Below are 23733 nucleotides of genomic sequence, written 5' to 3' on the forward strand. Positions count from 1 at the left end.
GAGAATATTGGCAGGGAGCTTTCAGGGTGACAAAAGGTGATTGTGCTCCCTCAGTGCCAGGCAGGTCTCACAGGAAAGGGGGTAGGGGTGCTCTGTTTGTAGGAGGATGTAGAAAAAGGAGGGTGTTTAGAGGAAAGGAAGAAAAATGGCTGGAAGTATAGACAATGTCTCCTTTGGGGAAAGTTTGAAGAACTGTATTTAGTATATTAAAAAGAGGAAAAAACTGTCAGGAGACATAATAAGTCTTCAAATGTGTCAACAGGGGCTGTGTAAGTGACAGTGATACATTGGTCTTTACATCAGCTTGGAAGAAAAGGATAAAAATACTCTTAGCTCATGATAAAGAATTCGTAGTTTGAACACTAGAAAAAGAGTAACATCAGATGGTAAAATGCTGTAGGAAGGAAAATGTTGGAATCTTCATATGCATTTGGGACTTGACAGTGCACATCTAGGTGATGTGGAGCTGTGCAAGGAGGAAAGGGAGAGCAGCACCTTCATTGGTGTCTTTGGGTGGCAGAATTAATGCTCCCTAAATACCAGTCCAGCAGAGGAGTGCAAAGAAGCAGAGCTGAGCCACTGGGAGAGAGAAGAAAGAGAGCACACTCTGCTGTGAACCTCCCTCCTCTGTCCCAGGAGCACACCTTCCTCCTTCCTCTTGAGGAGCAAGTCCCTTCCTTCTGCAAGGGACACACCTAGCTCTCAAGCTGGCCATGTTCTTTTATTTAATAGATACTTTTGAAGGCTTTCTTTTTTCAGCCTTCCCACTGAAGTTTTATAGAATCACAGAACCAATTTGGTTGGAAGAGACCTTTAAGGTTGTCAAGTCCAACGCCTAACCCAGCACTGCCAGGTCCCCACTGCCCCACGTCCCTCACACCACATCTCCATGGCTTGGAAGCCCCTCCAGGGATGGGGACTCCACCACTGCCCTGGGCAGCCTGGGCCAGGGCTTCACAACCCTTTCAGGGAAGAAATTGTTCCTCAGGTCTAACCTAAAACTCTCCTGGTGAAACTTGAGGCTAGTACCTCTTGTTCTCTGGACCCTTCCCCAGCTTTGTTGCCCTTTATTAGACATGCTCCAGCAGGTAATCTAGAAGTCTAGGGGAGTTTTTCTTTTAGTTGTGATTAAAAAAAAAAAAGGTTCCTTAAGAGGCAGATTTGGGCATTCTGTTCTTAAATTGAAACTTTATAGACTTGCTTTTAGCCTCGGTGAATTACAATGACAGGTAAACATTTCCAAAAGGATGTCTAGAACACCAAAGAGGCTCATACTGTTAAATTTATAACCTTCTGTGAATTTTCATGACTTGTCTGAAGTTGACAAAGCACGCCTGTGACAAACCATTTTCTCTCAGACACTGCACTGGCTGTTTTCTGCTTGCTCTGAAAAGTTTGCCACGCCTGCATGTGAAGCACAGCACCTCAAAGTGTGCCTCTGCTCCCCATCCATCCTCAGCTGAGTGCAGTTATGTCCCAGCCCTCACTTCTGATTCACAGTGAGGCTGCTTCACTCTTGTTTAGCTGGAAAATCATAGTGCTTCCTACAGCTCAGACAGTCTGAAGCCTTAGGAATTGGTAACTGATTTGGGTGATGCTGAGGTTAAGTGTTCCTGACACAACATGTTTTTAAAAGCAGTGAGAAGTTGCTGGCAGAGGGTTTTTTTGTTTACATATGCATTATGAGAGTTTGAGGAAACCTGAGAGTATCTCAAGAGCCATTACTCTATCACTGCTTTTAGAGCAGGGAGATTATAAAGCCTTGACAGTGTTTTCCTGTGATTCAGCAGTTTTCCTCAGCATCAAAGTGGTTTTGATTTAAGCCATTAAAGAGAATGCATTTCATGTTCAAACAGCACTTGGGACTATTTGGAAATCTTCATTATTGTATAGCCATTGTTCCAGGAGCTGGATCTGCTGCCATTACCTGAGGGAGGGCAGGAGGAATGGTCTGTGCTGGGTTTGCTTTGGTTCTGTAGTAGTGGGGATGGAGGGTAGACCAGCCTGATTCCAAATTCTTATGGTTTTGCCCTGAAAAGGGTAACTGTCTTGTTTGGTAGCTTAGCAACTGAGTTCTTCATTCACTGAACAGTCAGGATGGCTGTGGTGAGATGTGAGTGTGTGGAATTAACCAAGGAGATTCCCGTTGGGGAAAAAGAGGCAATTAACACAAATTCCCATTTAGTTATGCAGTTTGGGCAGAATTATTCCATGATTGATAGTAGTCAGGGCTCATATTTAGTCTTTTCCAAGAGCTGAAACCCTTCCAGGACTGGAAAGGTTAGAGTATACTGAGCCATTTTTTGGGAAGGAGGAAATTGTATTTCCAGGAGGACAAGAGATGGAGTCCTGTTAAAACCAGTTCTTCTGGGAGAGTAGAAAGCAAAGAGAAAACTTTTCTGGAGAAACTGGGAAGTGCTTCCTAGTGTCTCTGCTGTTTATGAAGAGCTATTTACGTCACAGGGTTTCTTCCCTTACACCACTGGCCAGGAGGTGCCCCCTGAGCTTCCTCTTCTCCAGGCCAACCAACCCCAGGTCCCTCAGCTGCTCCTCACCAGCCATGTTCCCCAGAGCCCTCCCCAGCTTTGCTGCCCTTCTCTGGACCCGCTCCAGCCCCTCAAGGTCTTTCTTACACTGCCAACCAGAAGTTTTGACCTGTTTCTCCAGCTTTCCCCACCGTGGTGCTGTTTCAGTGCCTCTCTGTTCTCTGGGGAGCTGGCAAAACGCTTCTCTGCTCTGCAGCAGTCGTGCTCGTAGCTCCTTACTTCCTTGTGAAACACATTCAGTTAAATCTGTAGCAGAACATGTCTTTTGTTTTTCACTTTTTTAGACTCCAGGCTTTGTAAAAAGCATATTAAAGCTACTGCAGTCTTGACAAATAATTTATATCAAATTTGTCTGTCTTTATTGCCTTCTTCAGATGCACAGCAGTAGCGCAGCTGCTTTCATTTGAACGCTGCAGGAACCCAAACCACTCTTCTCTCTTCATATATTGGAACATAATGTATGCTCCTCATTCAAAGTACGACAAGCATCCCTAACTTTGGGTGTTCAGATTTGCATATGTAAGAGTAAAAAACCAAAAATCTGCAGCCTGTCTCTCTGTTAGTTAATGCTTCTCTGAGCACACACTGTCCGTATTTGCCATCGCTAAACTTCTCCTTCTCAAAATTAAGACTTTAGCTACTTTGACTCTTTAGTTTTGCTGCAAAAGCATTGTGGAAGAGCTTCAGCTCTTCCTTCCCAGAGCTGCTGTGCAGTGAGAATCACCAGGATCTACGCAGCCCTCATTGCTGCTATCCAGGAGCAGTGGTTTTCAGCGTGGTTCTGGTACCCTGGAAAGGGTCAGCAGCAGAGGTGCTGGGAAGAATCCTGGGAAAGATCAGCAGCAGGACAGATGACTTTTCCCTCCATTTACTTTGTCCTGTCATATTCTTTTTCTCCTTTCCTATACAAATACATACATACTTGGCTGGAAAGTAGAAAGAGTACATGGAAAATTATTGCTTGTTGACCTCAGAGGTGCCCAGCTCCATGGGTGCCACCCTTGAGCTGTGTTTTGTGTGTGTGGTAAAGGAGACGAGTGGTTTAGTCTCTTAGAAGTGGGTTATGAAGGGACACTTGCAATCATTAAGGTAACCTGTGTTTTCCACTGGGCTCCAGATTGTGTTGCCTTGCCATGGCTTTGTGTAGCCAGACTGGGGTGTTTGTGGGCTTGCTGTTCAGTGCACACACGCTATGGTCCTTGGAAGCATTGCCAGCAAGTATCAATTCTGATGCAGAATACTTCAGTAAACAACAGGGTAATTTTTATGATAATATATGGTAAACAAATTTTAATTAAATTGTAAAGAGCTTCTAAGACATCTCTTGCTTTGGAGTGAAATGGGAACTGTCACTTACTTCACTTACTTTTAGCATCATTGTCAGGCAGGAGTATGCAGGCCAGAATGTAAAGCCTGGAAATTCTGCTAAGTAAATAATGCTGGGGACCAAACCAGCAGGAAGCCTATTGCTTCTTTCAGATGGAGCTTTAAATTATCTGATTATGTCAAATAATGGCACACTAGAAAAACAACCAAATAGAGCAGTGTTTATTAAGTAGGATTTTGTTTTACCAATACCTATGCTTAACGTTATGAAAGGTTAAAATGTTTGTGAGAAACATTTCCAGACTAATCTTGTTATGTTGGAATCAATAACACTCTCGTTGCACTTCTCTGCTCTTTCTATGTGTCTGATCATCTTTCTTACTTTTCCTTCCAATTTGACAAACGAGGTCCCATCAAAGCAAGCAGTTCTGGAGATGATCAGTGTGTGTTCCTGGTGGAGTCAGCTGCTGGTGTGCACACCAAGCTGCTCTCCTGCGCCCGCTGTTGCTAATAAAGATGTTGGATGCTGGAGGATAATCTCTTTGGACAAGCAATATACAGAAAATGGGACTTGGGAAGGCAAATCTGAAAACTCTAATGATGCACAGCTTCCTTATTGTTGTGCCAATAACACGTTGCCCACTATTGTTCCTGTGGTCATCCATCTTCCTGTGAGTAGCCTGCAAAAGAGACACTGTCAGGGGTATGGAGAGCACAGTAACGTAGTAAGAGATGCTGAAACTGGGCTCTGTGCACAAAATCCATCACTCAGGAAGGCACACAGATGACTCTGAAGCAGGCTGCCTAGGCCAGTACACTGGCATAATTGGTTTTATTGCATATTAGAGAACCTGTAAAATATCTGTGACTTGGATCCCAGGCTACAGCTTGGGAGATGAGTTTATATTGAGGGGAGCAGAAAACTGTAGGGAATGACTACTGACTACTGAGTAACAGTTACAGGAGAAAGCTTAATAACCTTTTCAGATTACACTAATGCTATTGAATCATACTCACAGTCATGCTGCTGGGCTCGTGGGTTTTCCTTCTTCCCTGGATAAAGGCTTTAAGTGTAGGTCTGTCAGTCACATCTCTTTTTAAACTGAATTCTGTTAGATACAGTAAATCTGGGTGCTTGTTAACAGCTCTAAACTACATCTGTTTCCCTCACTGGTGACTTCCCTGGTTCTGCTGCTGTTTGTGGGGCTGCCAGCTCCGTGCAGCGTGGCTCTGACTGCAGCCCTGACAGGTTCAGTGCGTTTGGTAGAGATTCAGAAAGGACTTGAGAGGAATGAAGCTATTCTTAGAAGTGGCCTTTTAAAGATTTACTCAGTAAAATGAACACCGCCAAGGTCTGACTGCACTGGCACGTGCTGAAGCAGGTGTACAGAGTAGGTTTTGGATTCCCACTAGGGAGAATCATTACAATAATCTGTAGGTCAATTAATGACAGTCAAAGAGGAGGAGGAGTGGAGGGTTTTCATCACCACGTCTGGCGTTTGGAGCTCTACCACTTTTGTGCCAGCTGCTCTAGAGCAATTACTGCAGAACTTTCAGTGTGCACTTGGAAAACTTTCAAAGCAAAAAGAAAAAAGAAAGTGATGAGCATTTTAATTTTTTTGCAAGGAGGAATTAAGGCTACATTTGGTGTGTTAGAGCTTTTAAATTAGGCTCAGATGCTCCAGGGTACAGCCTTGTTTTGCGTGATGTTCTGCTGTTGGAGCATGGTTGCCTGGGCATTAAGCCCTGGCATGAAAAGCACTGGAAGAGTTTGGGAATTAGGAGAACCAAATGGTGACACAGTAGATGTTCATTTATGTGATCTTGCTTAAATGACTCCTCTGAAGAGGTTGAAGCAACATAACAGAAGCAGTGTTAAAGGAGAGCAGTTATCCTCCCCCAAAAATGGAAACAGTAAACACAGTGACAAGTATGGAAGGAAACTTGTTCTTCTTTGGTATTCAGATTGCCTCTTTTGTTGAACAGGTGAGTTTCGTGTGTTGACTTAAGAGTTTCAGACACAAATTCTTAAGTTACTTGAAAAACACAGTGGGAGTGGTGCAGCCTGGTGTGCCAACATGCCTCAGCTCTGAGCACAGCAGTTTTCAGGCTCATTTGCCCCTAAATGTCTGCTGGGATTTCACACTTTCTCTTCAGGACGTGTATTTGTTGGCATATTTCTCCTTCTTGACTTCTGTTACTGGTTTAAACCAGATGGGCCACAGGTAATTAGTTTGGCTTCATGAAAACTGTGTGGGCTACTCTGTGACAAGAACAGATCCTGGGTTTCTCCCTGCTTGGAGAGCAAGTTCTGCAAAGCCAACAGCTGGGGAGGGATATGCACATTAAGGACGAGTGCCAGCCTGCAATGTTCTGCAAATAGCCCATTTGGTGCAGAAATACCATTTTGTTTCCTGATGAAAATACAGCAAGTTTTCACTTGTCAATCTGTTATCATTTACAGTCCCTCAGTGATAGGAAGCACTCTCATTGTGTGTAGTAAATGCTCCCAGCTCCTCTGTGTTGTGAATCTGCAGCACTCTGTTCCAGTTCTCTTGCTTGTCAAGCTGGCTGGGGTTTGTTGTAGTTTCAGGGCCTATCCTAATCTAATCTGAGGAGCTGGTAAATTCTTGCCATTAAGAACACCCAAACGTGGTCACTATTGCTAATAAACTCAGTCAGGTTTGTGTTCTTAAGATGTACTTGGTAGAGATTAAGTTTTATTTTAAAGTGCATTTAAAATGTGGTGGACAATGGACAGGCAGCCCTTATGGCCTTTGAAGGCATCTGAATTTTGCCATTCCTGTCATGAAGTCAGTGCAGTAGCTGAAGATGGTGCCCCAGCAGGGTTGCAAGCTTTTGCTTCTGAATTTAAGCTACTGTTCCAAATAGGAGAGAACTAGTATTGGAAGGTGTATTATCCAAAGGCAAAATAAACTATAACTGTGTGACTTTTATCTAACAAGTGCTTAAAATCTACCAGTGAATGAATGTTACTACAGTGCTCCCAGACTTCCTGCAGCATTTGGAAGTTCTCTGGCCCAGGCTGCCCAAGAAGTGGTAGATGCCCCATCACTGGATGTGTTCACGGCCAGGTTGGATGGGGCTTTGAGCAAACTGCTCTAGTGGGAGGTGCTCCTGCCCATTGCCAGGGCTTGGAACTGGATGATCTTTAAGGTCCCTTCCAACCCAACCCACTCTATGATTCTGTGGAAATGTGGTTTGGAGTTGTTAAGAAGATGGGTGTTAGCTGGGAGGAGAGGAAACCTTCTGCTTTTGTCTCTGCCTTTATGTCCCAGCACTTCCAGTGTGTGAACTGGGGAGGGCATTCTAAGAGCAGAATCAGCTGAAAAGCCAGGGCTGGAAGCCCGTGTGTGAGAGGGGTGATTGCACTGGCCCCATGGAGTGATCTTGCAGTTTGATTTTCATTTCTGTTTTAAGAGGGATGGGACTTCCATGCAGACTGTGAAAAAAGAGAACTTTATACTAGCTTGGGATCCCTCTTGTTTGTTTCTCCCACTGCTGACTGACCTCAGCACGATGGTTCAATGGACTAACATTTCTGCTTTTGCAGTGTGCAGTCCCTGACTTCCTATCTTGATCTGGGTTTGTCAGCCACAAGGTCAGGTCTTGTGTTTAAGCTCTGATTTAACTGAGATTTGGAGTATATCATTGCATGCAATTCTTCAGCTCTTGCAACTTTTTGTCCTCAGAAAGGCACCAGAGGAGAAGAATGCTCTGTTAAAAAAAACCTCCACAGAAACCAGGATCCCCCTAGCACTGTTGTCTCAATGCTGAGAGTGGAGAATGACTTCAGTGAGCTGTCATCCTCACAGAGCTTTGGAGAACCTTAAAAGGGTATAAAACTGCCAAGAGGATCTTCCCTGGAAAGAAAATAGTTTCCAATTTAACTTGATTATGGATTTGGCTGTTTCATTATCACTGCCTCTAATTGTGTGGTGCATAGGGTGGAGATTTTTGGTCTTCCTCCTCTCTGCTCTAGGACAGACTGGATGCAGGAGGAACTGGTGAATTTTATTCAGTGACTGTGCATTAACTGAATCCAGTGGTCTGTGTTCATAAAATGCAATAGTGCAGCTACCAGCAGGGAGCTGTGAAAACCACTGGTACTGATGGTGGAGAAACGTGGGAGAAGGGAAGATCTGCAAACAGTTGCCTTATGGAGGAAACAATTATACACAACAAGAAAATTAAGTCATTACTGAGAAAATGAATTCAAAATAGATACGTAGAGGCAACAGAAAATCCATCAGTTTTCCCTTATGAAGGACTATTCAAAGACATGAGGATACAGAAAACTTGGTGAGGTAACCAAACAAGAATGCAGTTTGAACTTGCAGGGAAGAGCATTCAGTTCCAAAGCACTTTTTTTCCTTATCTCATTCCATTTTGAAAGTAATCGTAGTGAGACAAGAAGTAATTGACAGCGTAGATTCATTTGAGAGTAAATGAAAGTGGCTTGCATGGTTGAGGTATTTTTTCTACTCTTTCAATATGAAAGACTACAAAGTCAAACCCTTATAGAAACAGTTATCAGTAAAGCTCTAATGGGAATTTTGATACCTCTGAGCGTGTGCTGTTTGGAGGATCCAGGCAGGAGACATTCCAGGCTAGGAAGCAAACCCCCCTGCACTTGCTGTAGCTGTGAAAGGACTCGCTGAGGTGATCAGCTCTGCAGCAGACGTGTCCCACAGCAGAGCAGGGGAGCGAGGTGAACAGAGCAGGTTTCCTGAGCTGGGGGGACCCCAGGGGAGCACAGAGACCTGCCAGGAGCTGGCAGCACTCAGGAGAGACAGTGGCTGGTGAGGTGTGGGCAGGGCCAAGGGTATCACAGAATGGTGGGGTTGGAAGGGACCTCTGGAGATCATCTCATCCAACCCCCCTGCTCCAGCAGCTCACCCACAGCAGGGTGCCCAGGATGGTGTCCAGGCAGGTTTGGAATCTCTCCAGAGCAGGAGACTCCACAGCCTCTCTGGGCAGCCTGGTCAGGGCTCTGGTGCCCTCACAGGAAAGAAGTTTTCCCTCATGTTCAGACAACTAACCATGGCCACCCCCTGCCTCCCACACAGGGCAGCCCTGGGGAGTGCTGCAACCTGGACAGGCAAACAGGGTGTGGTGGGAGAGGGTGCACAGGGTGGGACCCTCTTCAAAGGAGGGACATTCCACTGGCCAAGTGGAAAGACTTGAAGTCCACATAACCAGGCAACTGGGCACCATTCTGAGACCATCTGCACACGTCTGGGACATTCAGCCTGCCTGCTGCCTGCTCCTCAGTGCAGAAGGGTGGGAGCCTGGACTGAGAGCAGCTCTGTGGTGAGGGACTTGGGGGTGCTGGGGGTACAAAGCTGGACATGAGCCTGCAGTGGGTGCTTGTAGCCCAGAACCCAGTGTCAGCCTGGAGAAGAGAGGGCTCTGGGGAGACCTTCTGCTGGCCTTTCACTAATTAAAGGGGCCTATAATAAAGATGGAGAGAGACTTTTACAAGAGCATATGGTGATAGGACAAGAGGTAAAGGTTTTAAACTGGAAGAGGGGAGATTTGGATTAGATGTAAGGAAAAAGTTCTTCATGATGAAGGTGGTGAGACACTGGCCCAGTTTGCCCAAGAAGTGGTAGATGCCCTATGCCTGGAGGTGTTCAATGCCAGGTTGGGTGGGGTTTGAGCAACCTGCTCTAGTGGGAGGTGTCCCTGCCCATGGCAGGGGAGTTGGAACTAGATGATCTTTAGGGTCACTTCCAACCCAAACCATTCTGTGGTTCTGTGAATAGTAGAAAGAGGCTGAAATTCTAAGCTGTGTATATAGAAATACCAAGGAAAGCAAATGGATTCTTCTGGTAAGTCTGTGATGTCCCTGTAACAGCTCCATGTACACACAGCAGGGTGCTGTTGGAAAATACTGACAAATTGTTGGGAATGAGAGCAAGTACTTGTTGTGGTGTACCAGGTGTTTGAGTCAGGAGCCTGCAACTGGAAATGGTGAATCTCTTGACAAAGTAAAGGAGCTTCTTAGTCAAGTCAGAAGTGACGAAGAACACGTATCTCTCAAAAGCATGTGGTGGAAGCTTCAACACCTCTCAAAGAAATGGCCTGGGCTGGAATAAAAGTGTTGATGTGTCTCAGGGACAGCCACCCCTTCTCTCAGGAACTCTGTGGTGCCCTGCAAAGGAGCAGGAAAGACAGAATACAGCATTTTCTATGGGAGGGGACCTACAGCAAACATCTAGTTCAACTGCCTGGTCACTTCAGGGCTGACTAAAAGTTAAAACATCTTCTTAAGGACATTGCCCAAATGCCTCCTGGACCCTGACAGGCTTGGGGCACTGAGCACCTCTCTAGGAAGCCCATTCCAGTGTTTGACCCCCATCTCAGTAAAGAAATGCCTCCTGGTGTCAAGTGCAAACCTCTCCTGATGCAGCTTTGAACCAGGATCCCAGAGAGAAGAGCTCAGCACCTCCCTCTCCACTTCCCTCCTCAGGAACCTGTAGACAACCATGAGATTGCCTCTCAGCCTCCTGTTCTCCACACTAGACAAGCCCAAAGTCCTCAGCTGCTCCTCATAGGACACTCCTTCCAGCTCTTTCACCAGCTTTGCTGCCATCCTTTGGAGCCACTCAGGAACCTTTACATCCTTCTTAACTGTAGCTTCTTCTGACATGTAGATGAGGTGCTTCAGGACACAGTTTAGTGGTGGCCTTGGTGGTGGTAGTTTAATGGTGGGACTCGATGATCTTAAAGGTCTTTTCTAATACTAGTTTGGTGTATTTAATGAGTTTCAGAGTTACTGTGTTGAACAGTGAAGGGAGAATTACCTAAGAACACTACTAGTGCATTTGGCAGAATGTTAAGGAGAGGGAGTGACATTTGCTTAAGGTATTGAGTTAGAAAAATACAAATGCAAATATCACTTGAAGTCTCTGGCTCTTAGAACAGCAATAAAAAGGGCTTAGGATAAGCTAACATACATAGAAAAGAGAATACCCTTTTCTGCTTAAATTTACATCCTGAATGCAAATTGTTTGCTATTTATAGTGTGTTTCAATATACTTTTAGGCCAGTAGGAACAGGTTTCTTTAACCAGCAGATTTCTCTTGTATTCAGTGTTCAACTTCACTCTTCTAACGAGTACATTTGTTAGACTCCAAATGAGATGTAATTTTTGAACTCTTGTCTTGTGATGAACTCGAAGAGAAAGCCAATGAAGCAGTTCAGATGTCAGGGCTAATTCCATGCAAAGGGAGTTTTCAGATATATTAAATCATTTGCTTTTCCTATTATTCATGTTCACACACCTGACTTCTGCTCCTTCACATTTGTGATGCTGATAGTGAGCAGATAAAATCACCAAGGTTTTAGTCATCTGACAATTTAATAACAAGCTGTCTTTAGTGTGTATACTGCACTGAGAGGATAAATGATGAAGTTTCTGCCACTTCAGTGAATAGTTTGGCAACAGCATTCAAGGCTTAGAGGAATGACAGGCTTTTGGCTTAGACTTGGAAACTTCTACTCTCATAGACTTCCTGTCCCAAGTCTCTTGATTTCTTCTGTGCTGGTTTTCTCAGTGGTGTAGTCAGTAGAACAGTCCCACCCTTGAGTTACATTTATAATTAAATATCAGAGTGATTGGAAAGCCTCAAATGAGAAGCATAATACCTACTGACAAATATTTAGTTTTTGTCCTTCGAGTGCCAATTTTCTTGTCTCAGAACAACTCTCAGAGCATGAATCAAATAGTGCTGGTGTTGCTCCAGTGGACAGTGTCCCAAAGGGCTTGACTAGAGCAGAACTGACTGGTGGTGCTGATGGAGCTGGTGGGTGGTCCTTGATTTTGGGGAAGAGCAGTGGTGTTTTAACACCACCCATGGATGGACAAAGCATATCCATTGCTGATGGGTTTATCCCATGTTGGAAATCTATGACCTTGCTCCTCAGGTGGCATTCCATGGTAGTTCAGCTACAAGCTTGCTTTGGAGAAAATGATGACAATATCTATTTTTTTTTCCCTTCATATTTCTTGACAGTATATATGAAAAATGGATGTAGAGGGCACGATAGATACACAGATTTCATTAAAGTACATCCCAGCTTAATCTATAAAGCAATCTAACTTGCCCTAATATCTAATACACATTATAATTACTTTTTATGCTTTTCCCTTCATGAGTAATCACAATCAATTTGCTGAAAATGTGTTTTGCTGGAGTTTGCACTGGGGAATGGCTTTGCCTACAGACATCCAAGTTGCCATGACATTGCTTCAGAGATGTCTTTTGTTTCCTTCATTCTTGCAGAACTGTAGTTTGCAACTGCAGCAAATGACTATCTCAAAACCTGAGGTCCACCCATAGCTTCCAGAAGTGAAGATGTGTTTTACTTTGTTAAAACCCTGGAAGGAAAGGGATGGGATTTCTCCTTACTACGACCAGTATATCCCTGGTTCTGAAAACCTGAGACTTCCAGTTCACACAAATTACAGCTACAGAATCCAGTGATGTTTGGTGACACTCATTGACCTGATTTGCAAATGTCATTCGTGCTTGGGTCCCTTACACCATGACAGGCATGTTAAATGGTTTAATCTGCCCCACTTTGTGACATGGACCCAGTTAACCCCGTCCCTAATGTGGTGGAACAGAAAGTGTCCTTGTGAACTGCTAGATGAGCACTGCTGTGCTCCAGTGAGCTGCCCAGCACATGTTGTTGGATGGAGAATTTGCACGCTGATCCAAAAGTGATAAGGGTCAAAATAAGCAATTTTTTGGTTTATTACTTGCATCTGTCACTCAGCATCCTTTTGGTTTTTACATTGAAGTTGGAAAGTGAGTGGTTTAGATATCTAGTGGGAGGTGTCCCTGCCCATGGCAGGGGGCTTGGAACTAGATGACCTTTAAGGTCCCTTCCAGCCCAAACCATTCTGTGATTCTAAACAGGGCTTACCTACTAATTTCTAGATGAAGTAACAGATTCTGCTATTACTGGGAAAATTTGGATTCTTTAGTCTCTCTCCTAGAGCCTCTAGAGGAATCTTGTACAATCCTCTGTCTGCCTAACAGCAGAGTCACACCACAGAGTTTGTAGTTGTTAAACCATCTTTTTTTTTTTAAAAAAAATAAGTCTTTTATAACGTTTCCCTATAAACCCTGCTTTCCCAGGCTATTTAGGACAATATGCTACTTCTCCTCCCATCTGTCTCATCTCCACATGCCTCAGAGCCTGCTGGCTGAGGAGGTGGTTCTCAGGGCAGCAGCTTCTCCTCTCTAGTCCAGCCCTGTCTCTGCAGTGTGATGGAGGCTGTGCCATGCTCCCTCCTGTGCTGTGGGTGCTGCTGGTTTCAGGTGATGAATTCTCCTTGAAACAGATTCAATGCTTGCAGGCAACTTGAGGGCATTAATTGTTTCTGAGCTGAGTGGTTGAAGGAAGTCAGTAGTCTCTAGGAGTCCCAAACTGTCAGGAATACATCCCCCTCATCCTCAAATCTAAGGTAGATAGATACTAACCCAGTGCTAGATTTTGTAAATCAACAATAAGCAAACAAAGGGGGAAGTAAGAATCATGTTCCATATTTCAGACAAAGATGTGCAGAAGGCAGAAGTGGACTTTTGTCTGGAGAAGGTCATGGAATTAGTTTCTTCCCACCACACCACCACCCCTCCAAAAAAAATTAAGATAAATTGATGTGGTTTTCTCTAAAGAAAGAGGTTTGTGTAGGCTTTTGCTAGAAGCAGGCATTTGTATTGGCCTTCTGCTCTCTAGGACTTTTTTTTGGAAGGGAATGAATAGAAACTGAAGTGTTTTCCACCAGTGTGAGAAAATGTTGTAAGTACAGCACAAGCTGCAATTATAATTCTTTTTGAGATTAATAAAAAAATTACCTTTGGTTTGTGTTTTTTGTGTCAACAGCTGCACCCATCCATTTATCTAGGTATGGCTCAGATAACTTAGTTTTATATATAGCAAAACCAATTTGACAGGCCAAGCAATTAAAGGTTTTGTAAAAGCTTTTAGAGTACAGTTGATTGCTACCTAAGGCAACTTGATTAGTCCACAGCCCTTATAATCACTATTCTAGCCGTGCTGGAAATGCTTATTTAGGAAGTATGCTGTGAAAGTCTAATTCTTGCCACTGGCAACATAAGTAACATCAATATTTTTTTTGTAGACATTTATTATAAGAATGGCACTGAAACATCTTTTTTTTTGCCACCTCAGAATGAAAAACATTTCCTTACCTGACCCAGTGTTGTGAAACCCAAAGGGGAGAATAAGCCAGATCACTGTAGTAATTTCTCTCTTCCTGTTGTTTCTGTTTTGCTTTGTTTTAAAAGGACTAACCAGCCAGGAATGTTCACAAAGAGGGAATTTGATCAGCTGGCCTCAGCAGTAGACAGCTTCAGCCTCATGACGTACGACTATTCAACACCCCAACGGTAAGAATCCATCTGCCCTCAGGAGGAGACTGCTGGAGGAGCAGAGTCCCACTTCAGTCACTATGAACTCTGCAGGATGAGCCCCTTTTTTAGTAAAGTGGGTCGTGTGTTTTAGCTGTATCAGGTACAGAAGTTCTGGGTCAGTAATTAGGTGGTTTTTGAACACGTCAAGAGCTGAGGACATCGTTTGACAGCGGTGTATACCTGGCACTCAGATGTTGTGAAAGGCTTTGTACTCAGGCTAAAACATTATCCTTTTACTGGTCCTGTGACACTGATTCTTCTCCAGGCCAGGTTATTTGGTTTTAGTTATTTAGCACAGTCCTACATGGACAATCTAGCACATGTCATTGTCAAAAATGCCCCTTTAAAGCACGACTGACAACTCATTTGTGTCATCCTGAGGCAGCCAACTGCCTTTTGGCAGCACTGCTGTTGTGGATGTCCTTGAATGTGATTTTCCATTCCTCTGTTGGTCCCTCCCTTGTACTGATACAGCTGCTCCTGCAGCAGTTAGTTCAGCAAACCAGATCAGGGAGCTCACTGGACAAAAAAATAACACATTGAGAGGTCCTTAAACTCTACAGAGACTCTGTATGCTACTGTTCTCCAAAAGCACAGTTCCTTTCACCTCCCCATTGCAGGTAACGATGCACTTTTGGAATTCCTGGGAGATCTTCCACTCAGGTGGCTGTCCAGAGTTAATATTTGGGGTAAACCTGCAAATTCAAACATGCCATCATTTTTGTTTATTACATCCCTAAAACCTTTGTTATCCATGGCCATTTGACTCTGTCCTGCACAACATCCTGGTCTCTAAAGTAGAAAGACATGGATCTGGTGGGTGGACCACTTGGTGGGTGAGGAACTGGCTGCATGGCTGCACTCAAAGGGTTGTGGTCAACAGCTCCATGTCCAAGTGCTGCTTAACATCTTTGTTGGTGACAGGGACAGTGGGATCAAGGGCACCCTTGGCAGGTTTGTGGATGACACCAACCTCTGTGGTGCAGTTGGCACACTGGAGGGAAGGGATCCATCCAGAGGGACCTGGATAGACTGCAGAGAGGGGCCCACGTGAACCTGATGAAGTTCAACACCTTCAAACTGTGCAACGTGGAAACCTTTTCTTACCCACTGTAAGAAGTTTTGTGTTCCTTCACCCCAGAAATGAATCTCACTGGCAGGAGTGGGGCAAGCATCTTCTGTGCAGCCACCCTTCAAACCATTGAAGAATGTGTATTTAACCCTTACAGCATTGCAGGTTAACCACCACCAACTGCTGTGCACCAGAGTTTGCTCTTTCCAATTGCACTAGCCAAAAAGGGAAGGCTGAGAATGAATGTGTGGGTTTTCTGACAACCTGTTTGATTTTTCCTAACTTGACAGACCTGGTCCAAATTCTCCTCTTCCCTGGGTACGAGCCTGTGTTGAAGTCCTGGATCCTGATTCAAAGTGGAGGAATAAAATACTTCTAGGGCTGAATTTCTATGGCATGGACTATTCTGCCTTGGGAGCCTCTGGGGAGCCCATCCTTGGTAGCAGGTAAGAATTCTCTGGATAATAAGTGCTTAAGTATGATCTCAGAAAACTCAGAAATCCTCAAGTATTTTTGTTGAGAAATATGGATGTTAAGAACATAGAAATGGCAAAACTGGTGAGTCTTCACATGATACAGTAGCTCATCAGTTAGAGGAAGGCCTGTAACTTCTCTTCCCTCTGTGGAAGTGCAGATAGATGGCACAGTTATCCTGTCAGAACACCTATGGAAAAAAGATTTGTGTAGTTTTCCCTCTGTCCATGTTTGCACATGCAGTTTGCCATCTTTGTGTTGAAGTGTTCTGCACTATTCTCTTACACTGTATCATTTGTGGGGGGTCATGCAGTTGACCTAAAGATTGTTTCTCTCAGCTCCTAAAGTTGTTACCTGTTACTTTGAAATTTGATATTGGTTTCAAACAGCAATATGCCACCAAGTTTCAATATGCCACCAAGTTTCTTTTGAGTAGAAAAAGCTGCAATAAGCTCACCTGGAGACAAAAATCTATAACAAGATAAAGGGAAGTATTCCACAGCCAGCCTGAAATGTTATATTGATTCTCAGAGGAAAATGATTGTTTTAGTTTTGGATAATAACCACCTATAATAACAGTGAGCTTTGCAGAAGAACAGTCAGGTTATAGTACATTGAGCCAGAAGGAAAGAAAAAAAAAGAAAACCAGTGTGAATTTGGCAGGAAAATCAGGTTTGTTCAGAAGCTTGTTATTAATTTATAAAATAGAAACAAGCCAAGTAGAAACCAACCTAAAGCACAAGAGGTGACTGTTCTCACTTTCACAGGTTACTAAGTTCATTACCCCAGAGCATTTCCATACAGTAACAGCTTGTTTGGTAGGCATTGAAATGCTGTGTGAGGTGGGCTCTGTATCAGGTAAGGGCCTGGTTTATGTTTTTTTATATCCACACCTTCAGGTACACAAACCCTTTGTCATCATTGCACTTGCCTCTGCTCTCTTCCTGCCTTGTCTTGGCTGTTTGCAGGGGTCTAATACTGCAGACACAGTTTTCTCCCAGTGCTGAATTGTGCTTGAATCTGGCTGAATAACATAAAATGATTACAGGGTGGGGAAAATAAAACCCTTGTCTACAGTGCAAGGTAGATAGTGAGTGTATCAGAGTGGCTTCTGTAAAGCTACTTGTGGTGGTTGGGCAGGGAGAATACTCAATAGTCAAAGCATTGCTGATTTACAAGCCTAATTATACAAGTTGAGCACAACTGGTGGAGCTTCACTGTGAGAGTTACAGTTCCTCTTGCAGGTAGAGTAGAGCACTGTCTAGCAGAATAAAAGGATCTTACTGTTTTCTGAACAGCAACTTCTGGAATGAAATTTTCACTTGAGAACATGCTGCCCATTAGGATGACATCTACTTTTACCTGGATTTTTCTAGACTGAATTATAGTATTAATTCATGTTGGGTTTTAATTAATGGCAGAAATATCCTAGCTAAGAGTTGTGTATGGTTAATGTAACTTTCACCATGCGAGGCTGTGCTTACCTGGATGTAGGGCTCTGGCACACAGTACAGCACAACATGTTTTATCCAGAGAATGATCCTGGTAACATTCTTCATTGACAGACCACAATATTGTAATTCCTCAGATGACTACCAGAAGCAAACTTCTGGACAAAGTCTTTAAGAGGCTTTGAGTTTCTACATAAAGCACAGACATTTTCACTTTGCTTCACCTATTAAACATTGCTCAATGGTTACATTTATTTTTCCAGAAGTACATTTTTGAGCACTCACAGTTGTATAGTAGTCTTTACTCAATATGTCATGTGTAGTAATGGAATAGTAAAATAGGCTCAGGGTAAATCAGCTTCAAACTAGGCCAAGCTCCTAACTTGAAGAAAACAGACTAAAAAGTTATTAATGTAAAATAAGCTTTCTGGTAACAGGCTGTTTGTAGGAAGTCCAAGTTTCTAGCATCTGTCAGTCCTTGCAAACTATCACTGTCACATCCAGCTGTGTCCCAGAACAAGCACAACCTGTTCAGAGATGCTCTTCCTCCCTCAAAAAAAAGCTTCCTTTTTATTCCATTATTAATATTCCAAGTACCTCAGTTTGTTTAGTTCTCTAATAAGGCACATGGCTGAGGCTGGTCCTGTTCCTTCTCATTTTTCTACGTGCTTCATAGTACATAAAAAGCTGCTCAGAAGCTCTGTCCAGTGTAGAAGTGGATAGCTTGATTTTAGTTCTCTTTTTTCCTCCCCTTAGTGAATTTGAGTTTCCAGTTTCTTGGTAACTATAATCTAGTTTTAGTCATGACCTGTAAAAAGTGCTGAAGGATTGAGTCAGGGCTTTAAGGCACCCTCACTATGCTGTGGTGATAGTGATGTTAAGCCATAATTCTGTTATTAAAATTCATTCAAAATCGATTCAGTCAAGTGCAATATGGGGGTACCAACTTTTTTTGTTGTAGGTTTCTCTTCAGATTTTTACATCTGACATTTATTGCCTGCACAAGTGCCCAGCGTGCTGGTGCTCCCTGGCACATGGTGAGGGGCACACTTCTGGAGACATATTCATCAGAATCTAATCCCCTTTTAAAGAGAGCTGGGGAATTGTGAGTTTCAGAGGCAAACTGTATGTTCTCAAGTTTTGAGATGTAAATGTAGTGTGGATTTAAGTGGGTTGTTGGTATCACTTACCCCTAGGATTACACAGAGCGTGGAAACCTTTGCTGGTCTCATGGTTGTGTTTTTCTTTAGGATAGGAATGATGGGATGGAAAGAGGCTCTCAACACATTCACTGTATATTTTTTCAGTCCAGAAGTTCATAAGATAACTTTCAGTAGTATTCCTGTTTGCACAAAATATTATCTGGCAGTGCTTTTTTTAATTGCAGAATGTAATCTAAAAGTAGAAGTACTTGGTTACCATTTTGCTGAAAAGATATACAAGCTTTCCATAGAAAATCCTTTTTCCTTCCTGTGCACTTTGAAAGGTAATATGTATATGTGCATGTGCTTGTGTGTGTGTATATATCTCATGATTAAATGAAATTAAAGCAATTTTTCTTGTACAGTGGTGAGTAGTTTGTCTGTGGGTGTCATTACAGTAGGAACTGCAGCGTATATTTGCAGTGACAGTGTGTTTGTCTTGCAGCTCAGTCACAAGTATTACTCCTTAATACAGTGAATCAATCTCAGACTATAACACATTCTGGGGCTTTAATCTACCCAGTACCATTGTTGTTTAGCTGCAGGGAAGCTCCATTCCTGTCTGTGTTTAGTTTTGACATAATTTGTAGGAAATGCTAAGCCTGGAATAAAGGTGTTGTGCCTGTGATTCCCTAGATCACCTCTAGTGCTTCTGGCAGGGTTTTCTGCCCTCTGGCTGTCAAGAGTCAGGTGTCTGAACTGCTAAGATGCAGTCATTAAAACTTAGCACTGGATTAAAATCCTGTCAGAACATAGCCATCTGGTGTTGCTGACTTGCTGCTCTAATGATCAGCTTGTTCCAGCAGGTCCTCTGTTGATACCACAACCTGACAGTATTTCTTCTTCCCCTCAAAAGCACCTGTCTTGGGTAAATAATTCTTCAGTATACCCTGAAGCTTAAGAGATTGTTGAGCTTTTCTGCAAATCTTTGAGTCCTTTCTGAGACCTGTAGTGGGTCTTCAAGCCCCTCAATCTCATGAGCTTCTTTCTTCCAGTGTACATTTTTGCCTTCAGCTCTCTGCTCTTCAGCCTCTCTCATAATCACCTTGACCTCAGACTTCAGTTGCAGTAATACCCATTGTTTTCTTTGCCCTCTCACGGGCGGTTGGACAGCCATGCAATGGCCTTTGCCATTCCAGGCCATCTCAAACCTGCAGCCTTCAGGACCTGGGCCAAAAGGGAACTGATAAACTTCGTGGCTGGCTGTGTGTTAAAAGCGATGCGAATCGAAAGCCATCATCTGGATTTAGGTTTAATAAATCAGCCTTCTTTCCTGAGCATCTCCCTGCTACCTTAAATGTGTTACAGGCACTTTGTCCTTTATTTTGCTGTAGTGCTGAAAGAGGGAAGATACATCTCTGACATTCCTGTACATTACTTTTGAATATATTCTGATTCCAGGCTGCTTTTGTTCCAAACATAGCTGTTGAAAATAGATACATGAATAACTCCATTGTTGTGAGACAATGCTGTGTGTGCTTACCTTCTATTTAAAGGGATCTGAATAAGGATTTTTATGTTTATTTTTAAACATTTAAGAAGATTGATATAATAAATTGCCAGTTGAAGCAAGGGAGAAGCTAATTTGACAATGCATTGTGCTGTTCAGAGGGAGAAAATAAGATGACTTGCAAGCTATGGGAGGATGCAGAGTTCTACTGAGAATTTTATTGGCTGCCTGCCATTCTGTAAATAGCAGGCAATAAAAAGTTGTACTTAGGAACTGTTAGAGGTGATCTTTTTCCCTGAATTAGCATGACACTGTCTTTATTAGCAGCAATTTAAGATTTTGGCTAACTGTGACTCTTGATTTTGTCTTACAGAAGGTAGCAAAAAACTTTTGCAAGGGATACTTTGACTCTTCAAGTTTCGGGGCTTTTACATCATTTCTCTTCATGCTCTGGTCCTCCCAGGGTTTCCATTGCTTCCCTGCATACCAGGATCCTGTCCCCTGATTTAATCCACTTTGCTGATAGTTTATGTCATATTGAGGAGATACTAATATTTCAAATAAACCAATGGATTAATTAGCTCTGTAAGACTGAGCAGCCTCTTGATCTGTTGTCGGCCTCTCTGCTTCACTGGAGAAACTGTTAAGCTCTTTATTCTAGATTGTACCACTGGGTCAGATGGTAAAGTCATGGCAGTGATGGGAGGAAGTTACAACTGGGCCTGGAACTGGAGAGAACTTATTTCTGTGTTAGAAATATCTAAGTAATTCAGGAGTGTGTGCTGAAGGGCAGGTCCTGCTTGACTAACCTGATCTCCTGCAATGACAGTGTGACCTGCTTAGTGGATGAGGGAGAGGGAGTGTGACCTGCTTGGTGGATGAGGGAGAGGCTGTGAATGTTATTTATAAAACTATCAAACTAGAAGGTTTGATGTAGGCAGAATGGGACAATCTAAACACCTCCTTTCATTTTGACCCAATGCTTTTAAACAGAATCATAGAACCATAGGATGGCTGAGGTTGGAAGGGACCCCAGAGATCATCTCATCCACCTCTCAGCTCGACCCCCCGAGCTAGCCCAGGTTCCTCAGGGCCTCATCCAGCCTGGCCCTGAACACCTCAGGGAGGGGCATCCACAGCTCTCTGGGCAATCTAGTCCAGAGTCTGGCCACCCTCAGACTGAAGAACTTCTTCCTCAGATCCAGTCTAAACCTGCTCTCCTCCAGTTTAAACCATTTCCCCTTGTCCTGTCATGGACACTCTTGTGAGAGTGTACAATTAAACAGTACAATTAAAAATTTTTTAAAAATATTAAATTACAAACCATATGGGATACTCTTTGCATAAGGCAGTGGAAAAAATCTGTAAAAATATTTTAACATTTCTCAGGACTGGCTTTTAGTGCAGAGTCGTTTCAAAGGGCAAGAATAAATGTGTGTGTTTAGGACAATTCTAGAGAAAAGTTGCAAAGAAAGTTTGCAAAGTGATTTAATTCCTGATGGAAAGGTTAATAACTGCATCATGAGCCAGGAGGGAAATACATGAGACTGAGGAACAGGTCTGAAGCCTTGAGGTAACACAGAAAATAGCAATGGAGTGTGTAGAGACAGAGCCTTTGAAGTGACAGAAGTGCAGGTATGTTCCTCTCCATGAACAGCTTTTGATTTGTGCAAACACCTTGTTTACACCTGCAGTCAGACAGCTGGTGATTGAATGAGGTTCCTGGTGATAACATTCAGTTGTAGTTTAAGGGCAAATAAATTTTTTCTTTACCTTTTTATGAGATGCTTCGGTGTATTTATGAACACCAGGAAGTAGAGGGAGCTGGGATTTATTTCCCACCCCCCAATTAGTTCATGCCTGTTTTAAGAAAATGGATCTAGAAATGTTGAGGAATAAATTTTAGCTGAAATAGTTTTTGAGTTTTGTGCTTTAAAAATAGGAGAGCTGTGTTTTAGAATGTTACTGGGACGTGGTGTTTTTCCTGGGTGAAGTGGAAATTGAGGCAGACTCTGATACTTAATTTACCTCCAGGAAAAAAGGTGCAGCATTATGAAAATTATTACAAATGAGTTATTCAGAAACTCAAATAAATTTACAAGATTGTACCTAAAATATATCTGTAGATCCTAAGTAGTTCCCTCTTTCTGACAGTTTTATAGGTGTTATTTCCATGTTTAAATCAAATACTGGTTTTGTTGCTTTATATTAGAAATAAGCTGTCTTTTAAAAACCTAAAAATCTCTCCACATACCACATCTTTTTAAACCTTTTGCAAACAGCTTTTCCTTCTGTTATTTACGTGCCCTTAAGGATGAGGAGGGGAAAGAGAGCACCTCTGGAATGGTATTTGGTGTAAAGTTCAAGGTGGCTGTGTCACTGCCCTCTGTGTGAGTGAGGATGTTGATCTGGTGGCAGGGCTAAACTGGAGGCTGTAGGATCTGGGAGCCAGTTTCTGTAAGATTTGGGATAGTCCTGCTGCTGACCTCACATACAGAGTGTGGATGGCAATTGGGTCTGCAGTCTTGATACAAAATTATCCACTACAGTGGTTAAACCCCATGCATGGTAAGTCATCTTATCATTACTGTTCCCTTCTGTTTACCACAATTTAGACATCAGTGTTTCATGAAGTTAATATTTTCCTGTTTGAGTGAAAGCAAAATTTCCCTGAGCCTTGAGTGCCAGGCACTTATTCCCTTATGGTGTTTCTGGCTGAGGAGCAGTTGTGGGTCAGCAGCCTGGGCTTGGCATGCTGCTCCCTTGGAGCCATGGGCCTGGAGAGGCAGCAGTCAGTGAAGCTGTGCCTTCCATGTGCTTGCACTGCTTTGGAGTAGTTTTAATGGACTTAGACACAGCCCCATTTCATTGGATTCTGCATTTTATAGTAATGAGACACTAGATAGTCTGGGAGGACTCAATGCAGAAGTGGAATATGTTTTAGCACTGGCAGTGCAAGCAAAGCTGTGATTGCTTTGGGTGTAATAATCTATAGAATTGCTCCTACATTTCCACATTTGTGGATTTCTCATGGAGAGAAATCAATGAGACATGTGTCCCTGGGGAGACCTTTATGTACCAAACCTGGGAAACTGATGTGGTCCCTGCAAACTGGCACTGCTGAGCCCTCACTACCCAGGGGATACACAATGAAAACACAGTGAGGAGCAGTGTCCCTGCAGTTAGCACTGAAATGGGGAGTTACAAATGTGATATAGCTCCTTTATAACTCATATCAGGTCTCTCATATCACCTTGACTGCTGATTACTTACAAATTAAAACCCTAGTTTCTTCTCTATAGGTTTTGCACTGTTTTTAACAATTTTTAAATTTTATTTTCTTTTTTGGACATGAATTCTCAGCTGGGTCCAGGCATTCTGAAGTATTTAGCTTACCTTGGTTTTGTTCCTGTGCTTGAGTTTGCATATTGAAGGCCTCCTGAACAATTCTTCCTTTGCTGATGTATCCATCCTTGGGAAATGAGTCAAAAGACAGTGGAATGGGTAGAATGGTTAAAGATAAATGGTCAATTGTTTGTCATTTGTAAATGCTCTTATGCTTGACCCTGGGAACCAATATTATAAGCATCTGTATGAGTAAAGTGGATCTCATAATGCAAAGGCTTAAATCTGAAGTGTCAGTGTCTCTGTAAGCCTTACTTTAGGATGCCCAAAGAGTTTTTAGAACTATGAGTTGCTAAGGGCAGACCAATGCTTCTGTTAAAACACATAGCCAAGTA

General features: G+C 43.0%; 1 protein-coding gene across 2 annotated transcripts in view; it reads left to right on the plus strand.

Moving 5' to 3' along the window:
- The window catches only part of CHID1 (chitinase domain containing 1), a 96871-nt gene that overhangs the window by 23867 nt on the left and 49271 nt on the right, over nt 1-23733 (plus strand). For both annotated transcript variants that reach the window (XM_008935998.1, XM_008935999.1), the window contains 2 exons: nt 14219-14320; nt 15707-15862. In XM_008935998.1, coding sequence (XP_008934246.1) covers nt 14219-14320; nt 15707-15862 — 258 coding nt within the window. The remainder of the gene's footprint in view (nt 1-14218; nt 14321-15706; nt 15863-23733) is intronic.

The sequence above is a fragment of the Merops nubicus genome, unplaced genomic scaffold (assembly GCF_000691845.1).
Source record: "Merops nubicus isolate BGI_N331 unplaced genomic scaffold, ASM69184v1 scaffold332, whole genome shotgun sequence".
NCBI lineage: Eukaryota > Metazoa > Chordata > Aves > Coraciiformes > Meropidae > Merops > Merops nubicus.